The sequence below is a fragment of the Mastacembelus armatus genome, unplaced genomic scaffold (genome assembly GCF_900324485.2).
Source record: "Mastacembelus armatus unplaced genomic scaffold, fMasArm1.2, whole genome shotgun sequence".
Classification (NCBI taxonomy): Eukaryota; Metazoa; Chordata; class Actinopteri; order Synbranchiformes; family Mastacembelidae; genus Mastacembelus; species Mastacembelus armatus.
The window spans coordinates 1,705,948-1,718,879 of NW_022872939.1; the positions used below are offsets into that span (position 1 = coordinate 1,705,948).

At 39.7% G+C, this 12,932-nt stretch overlaps 3 protein-coding genes and 1 pseudogene across 8 annotated transcripts in view; 1 reads left to right on the forward strand and 3 right to left on the reverse strand.

Annotated features, from left to right (window-relative positions):
• Positions 1-12,932, reverse strand: part of LOC113137743 (NACHT, LRR and PYD domains-containing protein 12-like) — an 884,868-nt gene that overhangs the window by 816,007 nt on the left and 55,929 nt on the right. The gene's annotated exons all lie outside the window — the stretch shown is intronic.
• LOC113137738 (zinc finger protein 208-like) overlaps positions 1-12,932 on the forward strand; it is an 852,137-nt pseudogene that overhangs the window by 690,267 nt on the left and 148,938 nt on the right.
• Positions 1-12,932, reverse strand: part of LOC113137744 (zinc finger protein 665-like) — a 323,439-nt gene that overhangs the window by 34,893 nt on the left and 275,614 nt on the right. The window lies entirely within an intron of this gene.
• Positions 7,864-12,932, reverse strand: part of LOC113137741 (NACHT, LRR and PYD domains-containing protein 12-like) — a 38,093-nt gene continuing 33,024 nt past the window's right edge. For 2 of the 6 annotated variants that reach the window (XM_026319568.1, XM_026319569.1), the window contains 7 exons: positions 12,340-12,513; positions 11,053-11,226; positions 9,980-10,153; positions 9,341-9,514; positions 8,712-8,885; positions 8,485-8,637; positions 7,864-8,374 (listed from right to left, as the gene is read on the reverse strand). In XM_026319568.1, coding sequence (XP_026175353.1) covers positions 8,365-8,374; positions 8,485-8,637; positions 8,712-8,885; positions 9,341-9,514; positions 9,980-10,153; positions 11,053-11,226; positions 12,340-12,513 — 1,033 coding nt within the window. In that variant the 3' untranslated portion in view covers positions 7,864-8,364. Of the gene's footprint in view, positions 8,375-8,484; positions 8,638-8,711; positions 8,886-9,336; positions 9,515-9,979; positions 10,154-11,052; positions 11,227-12,339; positions 12,514-12,932 lie in introns of those variants that run through there. The other 4 variants (XM_026319570.1, XM_026319572.1, XM_026319571.1 and 1 more) reach the window with 4 other exon arrangements.

The window sequence follows — 12,932 nt, forward strand, 5'->3', positions numbered from 1 at the left end:
GTGTGTTACTAATGGTAACCACTGAGACTGCGGGCCCAGCACTCTTCAGGTCATTGACCAGGTCCTCCCGTGCAGTTCTAGGCTGAACCCTCACCTTTCTCAGGATCACTGATACCCCACGAGGCGAGATCTTGCATGGAGCCCCAGTCCGAGGGAGATTGACACCCGTTTTGAATTTCTTCCATTTCCAATAATTGTGCCAACAGTTATTTCCTTCTCACCAAGCTGTTTGCCTATTGTCCTGTAGCCCATCTCAGCCTTGTGCAGGTCTACAATTTTGTCTCTAGGGTCCTTAGACAGTTCTTTGGTCTTGCCCATAGTGGAGAAGTTGGAGTCTGATAGATTGAGTGTGTGGACAGGTGTCTTTTATACAGGTAACGAGTTCAAAGAGGTGCAATTAATACAGGCAATTTGTGGAGGATAGGAGGGCTTCTTAAAGACAAACTAACAGGTCTGTGAGAGCCAGAATTCTTGCTGGTTGGTAGGTGATCAAATACTTATTTCATGCAATAAAATGGAAATTAATTATTTAAAAATCATACAATGTAATTTTTTTTTGTGTGTCTGTGATTGTGATTCTGTCTCTCACAGTTGAAGTGTGAAATTACAGATCTCTCCATTCTTTGAAAGTGGGAAAACCTAAAAAATCAAATATTTATTTGCCCCACTGTACATACCTCATATGAAAACTTTTTACTGCAGCATTTTTAAGAAATGCTGCAGACTTCAGAGGTCTATAAAGACCCCATTTCTAATAAGTAAATTGCAGTCAAATCACAGTCCACAAGGAACACAAATTGTCATTGACCATAACAAACACAAGTGAGTAAAAATACAAGTGGTAATAGGAATATAACAAATGTGGAGGTAATCAAGTAGGAATACTATAAAAGAAAACATACTAGAACTACAAACTAAAGGTCACATAATGAAAGCACATAGACACAAAATATTGTTTTACAACATATCAAGTCAATGTACATTTTCCTAGTGTAGTACTCAAGCTTCATTACAATTTTAGCAGTGCCCGTCATCCTCACTAATAATGGGACTTGCAGGTATGTTAACGCAGGTGGGATGATACCATCCATTACCATACCATTTGCTCGGTTGTGGCTCTGAAACGCCTGATAAATTCTGCCCTCATCAGTCCCTCATGTGCAAATGCAACTGCAAACAAGCCACAGTTTGCTGCTATTGCTTTGCTGCTGAACACTAGGAAATATTACCATGAATTGGTCTTCCTTTGGCCTTAACCCAATGGGTTTCCCCCAGTGTGTAAAATCTGAATGAGTGGCTTGTTAGGAGTACCCACAATTCCTCCTGTTTCTAATACACTAAATAAAAGTGCGGACTGAAATCCATTGACTTTTGTGTATTCATTTGTGAGAAGGTGAGAAGCAAAGCTCTTCACTGCTGAGCTAATAATTAGGGTGGAGAATAGAAGTAAGAACTGTTCTTGCTGTTTTCTATAAAGTCTACTTGGAGGCAGTTTTGCAGTTGGGTTCTTACCATACCAGCATGGACCAAAGTTCATACCTCTTTGCATTTTAAGTGTGTGTAGATCTGTGCGTCTTTGCATTTGTAGGTGTTAGCTTGTGTCAGAGCTGACACAATGTAACATCATTTCAAGGTAACCTGTCGAGTAATTGCTGAAATATTCTGTAGAATACTCGACTCCAAAAATGATCGATAGGTGCAGCCCTAGTTTCTTTTGTAAAGGTGCAGCATCCTCAGGGACGCAGTTGTTCTTGGTAATATCAGTTTAGAAGGAATAGGAAGTAATCATTCATTTCTTCTACTTATGAGAACTGGGGTCTTTATAGCCCTGTGAAGTAGGATAATGGCACATTTCTCCAAAATGCTGCAGTAAAAAGTTTTCATATGAGGTATGCATATAGTATTGGATGTCCCATGAAGAAACTGACGTTTTTTTAATGCTCTGGATTGAAATAAAGGTATATTATAACATAAACTATTTATTTAATATTTATTTATACTCTTTAGAAAGAGTAAATACTTTATTTTGTCTGTTTGTCCTGCTGTAAACTCATCTGAAAATAATGATTTGGAAGATAAACTTTAAAGAAAAATACAGAAAACCATTACTCAAATAAGCAAACACCTGTCAAACTGGCTTGACCTCAGTTTACTATCTATTAAGTCCTGAACGTTAATAAACCCACCCACTGTTTTAATCACACCCTTGATCTTGTTCTGACCTATGGCATCGAAATTGAACATCTAATAATTTTTCCCCCAAATCCTGTTTTGTCAGATCATTCTTTAATAACTTTCGAATTTAAAATGATGGATCATGCAGCGTCTGGAAGAAAATTCCACTACAGCAGATGTTTATCCGACAACGCTGTTAATAAATTTAAGAAAATGATTCCATCTTTATTTGCATCTATGCCAAGTATAAACATAGTGGAGGGCAGCTGCCTTAATCCTACTCCCTACCAAATTGATCATGTTGTTGACAGCGCTGTAACCTCACTGCGTGAAACGCTTGATTCTGTAGCCCCTCTGAAAAAGAAGTTAGTGATTCAGAGAAGACTAGCCCCATGGTATAATTTACATGTTCGTACCTTAAAGCAGGCATCACGAAGGCTGGAAAGGAAGTGGCGTTCCACAAACTTAGAGGAAATTTTTCTAGCCTGGAAAAACAGTCTACTAACATATAAAAAAGCTCTCCGTAAAGCCAGAACTGCATACTATTCATCACTAATAGAGGAAAATAAGAACAATCCCAGGTTTCTTTTCAGCACTGTAGCCAGGCTGACAAAAAGTCACAGCTCCGTTGAGCCCAGTGTTCCCTTAGCTCTCAGCAGTGATGAATTTATGAGTTTCTTTACAAATAAAATCACAACTAATAGAGATAAAATTCAGCAGATGCTTCCTATACCTGCAATAAATGAATCTTTTACTACAGTAGCTCTTGAATCATCTGTAGGACCTCAGTTATGTTTAGACTGCTTCTCTCCCATAGATCTCTCTGAATTTACATCAGTAGTTGCTTCATCGAAATCATCAACGTGTCTCTTGGACCCCATCCCGACTAGACTGCTTAAAGGCACCCTGCCATTAATGAACTCATCTTTATTGGACTTGGTAAATTTATCTCTAGTATCAGGCTACGTATCACAGGCCTTTAAGACTGCAGTAATCAAACCTTTACTCAAAAAGCCTAGTCTTGATCCAGGTGTCTTGGCTAATTATAGACCAATATCCAACCTGCCATTTATTTCTAAAATCCTAGAAAAAGCTGTTGCTAAGCAGCTATCAGACCACTTACACAGGAATGAACTATTTGAAGATTTCCAATCAGGATTTAGAGCACATCATAGTACAGAAACAGCACTGTTGAAAGTTACCAACGATCTTCTCTTAGCCTCAGATAATGGACTTGTTTCGATACTTGTCCTCCTAGACCTTAGTGCAGCATTCGACACCATTGACCACAACATCTTACTACAGAGACTGGAGCATGTGACTGGTATCAGAGGAACAGCGTTAAAATGGTTCCAATCCTATTTATCGGACAGATTCCAGTTTGTTCATGTCCATGATGAACCTTCCACACGAACAAAAGTTAGTTATGGAGTTCCACAAGGCTCTGTGCTAGGACCGATTCTGTTCACCCTGTACATGCTTCCTCTAGGCTATGTCATTAGGAAGCACTCTATTAATTACCACTGCTATGCAGATGACACTCAGTTGTATCTATCTATTAAACCTGTTAACACAAACCAGTTAACCAGACTTCAAGCCTGTCTAACTGACATAAAGGCCTGGATGACCAGTAGCTTTTTACTTTAAACTCAGAGAAAACAGAAGTCATTATATTTGGGCCAAAAAATCTCAGAAATAACTTTTCTAAAATTATAGCTACTCTAGATGGCATAGCCCTGGCCTCCAGCACTACTGTAAAAAACCTTGGAGTTATTTTTGACCAGGACATGTCCTTTAACTCACACATAAAACAAATTTCTAGAACTGCATTGTTTCACCTGCGCAACATTTCCAAAATTAGGAACATCCTGTCTCAAAATGATGCAGAAAAACTAGTCCATGCATTTGTTACCTCAAGGCTAGATTACTGTAACTCATTACTATCTGGATGTCCCAATATCTCCATAAAAGGCTCCAGTTAATTCAGAATGCCGCAGCCAGAGTCCTGACAGGAACTAGCAAGAGAGATCATATTTCTCCTATATTAGCTTCTCTTCATTGGCTCTCTATAAAATATAGAATAGAATTTAAAATTCTTCTTCTCACATACAAATCCCTTCATAATCAAGCTCCTTCATACCTCAAAGACCTCATAGTACCATATTATCCCAATAGACCACTTCGCTCTCAGAGTGCAGGTCTACTTGTGGTTCCCAGAGTTTCCAGAAGCAGACTGGGAGGCAGAGCCTGTAGTTATCAAGCTCCTCTCCTGTGGAACCAGCTCCCAGCCTGGGTTCAGGAGGCAGACACTCTCTGTACTTTTAAGGCTAGACTTAAAACCTTTCTCTTTGACAAAGCATATAGTTAGGGCTGGCCTCAGGCAACCCTGAACCATCCCTTAGTTATGCTGCTATAGGCCTAGACTGCCCAAGGACCATCTGTGCACTGAGATCCCCTACCCTAACCCCCACCGCCACCCCCTTTCCCTTCCCCTCCCCTCTCTTCCTCTCCTCCCACCTCATGTATATTCCACCATTGAATGTCACTAAGCTTGTGCTCTCTCTCTCCCCTAGTTTGTGCTCTCTCCCTCTCTCTCTCTCTCTGTACCTTCTGCAGGTGTCCCTGGTCCTGGAGCTGTATATCGCTGATGTGCAGTTACTGGTCCCACCAACCTGCAGTGTCTATCTGTTGTTTATTGTTGCTGTTCTTTTCTCTCTGCTCTATCCACTCACCCCAACCGGTCAAGGCAGATGGCCGCCCAAACTGAGCCCGGTTCTGCTGGAGGTTTTTTCTTCCGTTAAAGGGAGTTTTTCCTCTCCACTGTAGCCAAGTGCTTGCTCATAAGGGAATTGTTGGGTTTTCAGTTTTAGGTGCCTTGAGATGATTTGTATTGTGATTTGGCGCTATACAAATAAAATTCAATTGAATTGAATTGAATTTCTGATCAAGAAAAAACTTGCTGGTTGAATAAAAGTAACTTTAAATCAGAATTTGCCAGGGGTATACTGATCCTTTATTCTGCTCTTGTAATCGTCCAGTTCAGTACAATCCGGATCTTGATCCCACTCTTTAACTGCACCTTTGTTGTGGTCCTGGTTCTCCTCTTTAATCTCGGTTTTGGTAGTCGTTATAGCTGTATTCATGCTCTGGTTCTGTTTTTGTCACCGCCATTTTGACCAGAAGCCCCGCCCCCCTCAGTAACCATCACTAAGTGTCAGCAGTTTGTGACTTGGCCTCAATGGGAGTGTTGTCAGTGTTTGAGTCACTGTCACAATATCATGTTGTGGAAATCAATGATATTGTCATGATCTGCATTTTTGTGACTTCCTGTCTCTTTTATTTTGAAAGGATCATGACAGGTTCTGGTTTTGTTTCATTTTGTTTCACTTTACGTTGACCTGGTTATTCTGATTTGTTTCACCTGTTCCTTGTTTGGTCTTTCTGTTTATATACCTTTGTTCATTCACAGTTTCTTTGTCAGGTTGTCTGTTAAGACACCGTTTTGAGCCCTGTTGAGAACCCTATGTTCCATGCCTTGATTGCAGGATTTTTTGCCACGTTCAACTCTGCTCGTTTTCCCGGTTTTTTGGACCCTTTTTTGATCATGGATTGCCCTTTTGTTAGTGATGGGGAAGTGAAGCCTCATGAAGCACTGAGGCTTTCCTGACAACTGTGGCGAAAAAGATTCAAAGCTTCGAGACTTCAGTGACGGTGACATCTGGTGGACAACTGAAGCAATAGCAACCTCTAACGAGCACGAATGAAGCACTGGCACTGTTTCAATCCCATGACAGCAATAAAAGTCCAATGATCCCAAACTTTAGAACGTCGCTTATTGGTGGGACTCGCCGTAAAACTTGCCAAAATACTCTCACTCTCACTCTCCAAATCCTGAAGCAGAATGATGCGTCTTATATAGCTGGTATGGCACCAAACCACTCAAATCTGTCAAACCTGTCAAGCTGTCATTGCCTCAGAATGCATCGAAACGCCATGAGCCAATGACACACACTGAAAGACTATGAGCCAATGAAAAGCTTTGAAACATTTTGAAGCAATGAAGCGCGAAGCGAAACAGCGATGATGTTTGAAGCTTCGAACGTCATCAGTCACGTGACACTGGTGTTTTGATACAAGCTCCGACACAGCGTTTCGAATCACTCCGCTTCAGGAAGAGTGACACAAGCTCCAAAGCCTCGGTATCATTTGCCCATCACTAGTGTTTGTCTAGCTCCTCATGTGTTCAGGTTTTGTCTTGTTACCCTGTTCACGTTAATTCCCTTTGTTCATGTCTTGTTTCTCTGGTGTCCCTGTCTGCCTTGTTCATGTTTTCTTGTGGTCTGGTGAGTCTCCCCTTAATGTGTGTGTGACCCAGACCTTCATGTCTTGTTCCCTTGTGTTTTAGATCATGTTCATGCCTCGTTCCCTTTCTTGTTCATGTTTCCCTCTGGTCTGGTGAGTCCCCTCAGTGTGTGTGACCCAGACCCTCATGCCTTGTCCCTCTTTTCATGTTCATGTTTTCCCCTTGGTCTGGTGAATCCCCCAGTGTTTATGATCCAGACCCTCAAGCCTTGTTCCCTCTTACTTCATGTTTGTGTTCCCTTTCATGTTTCATGTCCCTTGGTAGTCTGGTGTGTCCCCAGTGTGTTTTGAACCCCTGTCTTGTTCCCCAGTTCTTCTGGTCTTGTCCTTTCTGTTCACGCCCTCGCGTCCCCAAGTTTCCAGCTTTCTTGTTTCTGTTACAAGTCTTAATTAAATAAAGTCTTGTTTTTTGAAACTTGAGCACCAGAGTGGGCGCATTATTGATCCGGAAATAATTTTAACCCCTCAGAACGTGACAGATATGTGACAACAGTAAAGTTTGTGCACATTATTTACATTTGTAGACGTGTGATTATATATATGCAAGAAGGTATTTATATTCACATTGGAGTATGAATTGTTTTTCTTGACACATAATAGAAATACAAACCTAGTGAAATAAAATATAGTAATAAATGTCATAAATTCAGTGCAACAAAGGGAAAATGTTTAGATACAGGCGTGTATACAATTATTTTCTTGACTTACTCATAAGTACATAAATAAATAAACAATTTAATAATAAATTAATTTCATTTTTTAGCACACCACATAACTGCTATTTGACAAATAAAATTCTAAAATATAATTGCCCCAAAACTAATACAAGATACAACTGAGTGTATTATTTTTTATGTTTGATACATTATTTACATGACAATGACTTGTAGGATATTGTAGTATACTCATATGGAGAAATTCTTCCTATGATTTGTATAGAAATATTAATTGATTTTATTAATGATAATTTAAAACCTGTCAGGCAAACAGGACCTGACCAGATTTGAGGCTTCACCATTCAGACCGACGCAGTTTTCAGGTGACGTGGTCTACCACGTCAGATACCGTGTTCAGTTTTAAGGAGAACAGAATCATCAGTCAGCTGCCATGAGACATAACCTTAGTTAATGTTGTTTCTGTGCTATACAAATGTCAAAATCCTGACTTGAAATTCTCAGCAACATATTTCCGCTGGGGCACTAGGAAACACCAGCACTTTAGGGATAATTTGTAATTTGTAGAGGATACTAGAGTAAACCATGAGGAAAAGAACAAACCATTAAACCAGAGCCAACATAAGGACAAAAAGCAGAAGGTTTGCACAACTAATTATACAAGAAATGTCCTTTATTTCCTAGAAAACAAACATGTACTGTATGTGGTTAGATTGCTGTCAGTGTGAAGTACTCTGTTCGTTTTATGGATGAGCCCTTTTAACTCTTTACCACCATTATATACTTCCTAATTGATTTCAACCTCCATGGCCACCATTCTGTTGTCTAATGATTTTAAGCCTGAACATAGGTTGATATTTTTTAACCTTCTAATCATTTACTTTAGATACCAGATAAATCTGCTAGACTCTCAACATCAGTTTTCGGGAAGAAAAATTTCTAGCTACCAGATGGTTCAAGTAGTCTTGTAGTGGTATACCCTGGTCTGATAACTAATTTGCATATCATGACTTGGAACTCAAACACTTCTTCAAGTTGGGAGATGAGGATGGTAGCTGGTTTAGATTAAAAAACTGCTTTTGGAATAGACTAACAGAAAGAAAATGGAATCTGTTCAGACTGATGGGGCATCTTCTGTCACTACAGTCCATGTTTATTTAAACCTGTAGGTATGAACACAATAAGAATTACCTTCAGTGAAATGTGAACAGAGCAAATATCTGATTGACTCTTACATTTCTTTTTGAAACCTGTATTTAAAAACTGTACCAACCTCATAGTCTCCACAAGATCACGCAGCAGTTTCAATCGTAAATCCTGCAGGTTGTTCAGGCTCAGGTCCAGCTCTCTCAGATGGGAAGGGTTAGACTTAAGAGTCGAGGCCAGAGAAACACAACCTTCATCTGTGATCTGACAGTCCTTCAACCTGCAGAAAGGAAGATTTTACCAAACCATTGCTAACTTTTGCACTCACACAGAAGAAAATGAGAGATCCTGTACCTCAGAATCTCCAGCCCGCAGTGTGGACTCTTTAGTCCAGCAGACAGAAAATTCACTCCTGAATTCTGCAGCTTGTTGAGGCTCAGGTCAAGCTTTCTCAGATGGGAGGGGTTGGACTTCAGAGCTGAGGCCAGAGATCTGCAGCTTTCATCTGTGAGCAGACAGCATATCAATCTGTCGAGAGGAAAGCATTTTAACAAACTCAGACTGTGGGCGGGAGATATCAAACAAAAACAAAATATGCTTATCAGCCACAATTATAAAAACACTGGGTGCTGACACGAGTAATGATTATCTCGTTACAATGACACCTGTGAAAAGGAAGGATATATTAGACACCAACTGAATGGTCAGTTGCATCAAGATTCAAGCTGTGATGGATGGTGAATGGGTCAGACCAACTCGAAATCAACACATTTTGTGGGGTGTTCATTGTTCAATACCAAACAGTCCAATACATGAAGACCCCACCTCGAAACTTACAAGACTTTGAGGAGCAGTTCCTGATGTGATTTCTGACATGGTCACAGGTCTAGTGAAAGCTCAGAGCTGTTTCGCTTCAGGAGGGGTGCCAACACAATATTAGCAGGTGGTTTTACTGTTATGGCTAGTCAAAGTATATCATCTACCTTAGAGTCTCCAGTCTACACTGTGGACTCTCCAATCCAGCTGACAGTAGCTTTACTCCTGAATCCTGCAGCTTGTTGTAGCTCAGATCCAGTTCTCTCAGATGGGAGGGGTTGGACTTCAGAGCTGAGGCCAGATATGAACAGCAGCTATCTGGTAGTTCACAGTGATGGATTCTATAATTACAGGAAAAAGTCTAAATTCCTGCCACATATATATAATTAATAACTATCACAAACATGCCTAATAGGTGGCTATTAAAATTCCAACTTTCCAGTATTTCGTTTATGTGCTATGTGTTTGATCCAGTTGAGCCATTTGGTTGTGGAGTCTGAACATATTTTTCACTCAAATACGGCCCATTGTTTGAAACTGTTTAGGAAGAACTCAGTACATATGTGTTGCTTGCTAAATTAATTTAATTATATCTTATGTTCCATTTCAATCTAAAAATAGCTATTTAAATTTTCCTGGTGTAAATTCAACTTATTTATCTTCAGCAGTTACAACACGTTGTATTGAAAACAGTTTAATTCTACTTCAGTTGAAATAGCAACACTTTCCTCATGAAAAAATACAGTATGTGCAAGGACCAAAATTCGGCAACTCAACAGAGTGGCTGATCTGTGTACATGACCTACGTCAGACTCTCCAGTTTACAATGTGGACTCTCCAGTCCAGCAGAAAGTAGCTTCACTCCTGAATCCTGCAGGTTGTTCAGACTAAGGTCCAGGTGTCTCAGATGGGAGGGGTTGGACTTCAGAGCTGAGGCCACAGAACTACAGCTGATCTCTGATAAGCTGCAATCACTCAGTCTCAAGAGAGAATTTAGCAAAATCAAAGTCATAACCTGGTAATAATACTTTAACAAACATAATCTGGTCTGGTTTTAAAAGCAGACTTTGTCCTGATCAATGGGCTTTAGTCTTATTTTAGTTGAGTGACTATTCTCTCATGCACACTCGACACACTCGACATGGACTGAACCTTTGTGAACTTCTTTTGTAAATACTGTATATACACCACAGATTACTAAAGATTATGCAAAACAGGTCTGCATCACTTGGTGGTCAAAACAATGTAATGTAATGTTAGAATGCTTTTAGATTAGACTAATGTAAGTTAGAGTTCCACGAAACTAAAGGCTGATTCATTGCAAGCCACCACAAGGACCATAATTAGTCCTGCATTAAAACATCACTGACGTTTGCACTTATAGGTGTGTGTTGCTAAAAGGGAGACATGAAGTGCAATCTTAGAAGTTGGTTGGCATTCTAGATTTGTGAATTTCAAGGGGGGCACCATGCTGACACTGTAGCCTCACAGAAAGAAGGGCCTAGGTTTGCAGGGGCCTTTCTGAGTTTGCAAGTGCTTGAGTGGGTTTTCTCCAGGTATTCTGGTTTCCTCCCACAGTCCAAAAACATGTATGTCAGGTTGATTGGTGACTCTAAATTGCCCATAGGAGTGAGTGTGAGTGTGTGAGGTAGTTTGTCTCTATGTGGCCCTGAGATGGACTGGTGACCTGTCCAGAGTGTACCCGTGCCTTTCACCCAAAGAAAGCTGGGATAGGTTCCAGCAGATTCCTGGGGCCCTAATTAATAATAAGCAAGTATAGATAATGGATGGATGGATTTTAAGGTGTAAATAAGTGTAACATTTAAATATTACATAAAAATCTAATTCCAATGAATGTAGTCATTAAACAGCTAAAAACCTTAGAGTCTCCAGTCTACAGTGTGGACTCTCCAGTCCAGCAGAAAGTAGCTTCACCCCGGAATCCTGCAAGTTGTTTCTACTCAAGTCCAGGTATCTCAGATGGGAGGTGTAGGACTTCAGAGCTGAGACCAGACAATCACAGCTGGTCTCTGTCAGACCACAGTTAGCAAGTCTGTGGATGAAGAAACAATATAATTACTAAAGAGTCTTCTCACTGCCATCTTCACAACACAAACTTAAAATGTATACTTTTTTAAAAATTGAATATTTGTGTTCCAATTAACGACAGGTTTGTCAGTCCCAAGCTTTTATTTTGGTGAACCTTCAGTGATGTGTTTCTATTTTTTTTAGACCTTGGTTATAATTGCTGTGATTGAATAAAAGACACAGCCATTTTTTGTCAGTTGCCAGATTGTCTTTAATCCTTTTATGCTCGTGTATCCTGTGCATCATCTGATGGCCAGTCTGTCTAAGTGCCTGTTTTTGACTCAGTCTGTCCTTAACAAAGCCACCTGCCCACTCCCCGTCAGTTACTCTGCTAGCCTGTCTACAACTAGCCTGACTCTGACCCCATTAGTCCCTGACTAAGATCTCTGTCTACTCCCAGTCTCCTGTCTGCTTTTTGCAATCTGCCTCAGTTCCGGTTTCCTGCCCGCTTTCCAAAACCCTTCTCTGCATTGAGTTAAACTCTTTCCCACTCTAATCTGCCTGCCTGCTTCCCTGACACCCCTATGTGCATTTATCAAGGCTTCACAGACCTGCCAACCTATATGCATTTTGATATCAAAGTACTCTGGTATGATTTATTGTATGCAAAAAGCTGGTGATGCCTTTTGAGTCTGAGTGATTATGTAGTAACTAATTCCACACCTCGTTAGGTCATAGACAGAACATCTAGCCTTCTGAAAATCAAAATAAAAGGTTACTGTTAATGTTAGCTAATGTTAGCATAACATGCCTCATTCTCCTCTCTCATCTGGTTCCAGTAAAACCCTTTGTTTCTGATCCTGTCTTGTGGGTGTGCTTGTCTGGCATTTGAGTCCATCTTAAAAACTGTATCCTGACACTTTCAAAATAACTGCCAACATCCATATTTCTGAAAATGTTACAAATTAACAACTTCTTAGATAGTATTGTTAGTACTGAACATAACCATCTTCAAAGTGTGAAAAAATAATTTTTGATTTTTAAAGGATATTCTTGACTGGGTGAGCAAGATGCAGCTAATGTCCAAAATGTTTGAGCAGTTAAAAATGTACAAAGCAAAAGAAGTAAATGAACTCACAAAAGTGACTCCAGCCTACAATGTGGACTCTGTAGTGCATCAGAGAGAAGTTTAACTCCCGAATCCTGTGATTTGCTTCCTGTCATGTCCAGTTCTGTCAGATGGGAGGGGTTGGACTTCAGAGCTGAGGCCACAGCTTCATGGTGAGTCTCTGAGAGCAAACATTCACCAAGTCTGAATATAGAATTAATATAGTTAAAACAAAAATAAAGTAAAAACAAAATAAATAACAAAAAAAATTTATTTAAAATATATTAAATAATGAATATAAAGTCAGTGATATAATCTACAATATATAACTACATATTATGACAGAAACACACTAATAATGATAATGTAAATGAAAATAACAATCGAATAATCAATAATAATAATCCAAAATGCCCATAAATGCCCTCCTCTCCACGTCAAAACAGTGACTTTTTTCTGAAACAGAAAAAAAATGACTGGCATCCCACTTAAATAAATAAAACTGTCTGTGTCAATGAAAAACAAGTCTCTCAGAAAAAGATCAGGATGGGCACTTCAAGGTAAAATGCTACTCAATATTTGTTGATAAATATTTGAATATTATTTAATAAATCATATACCTC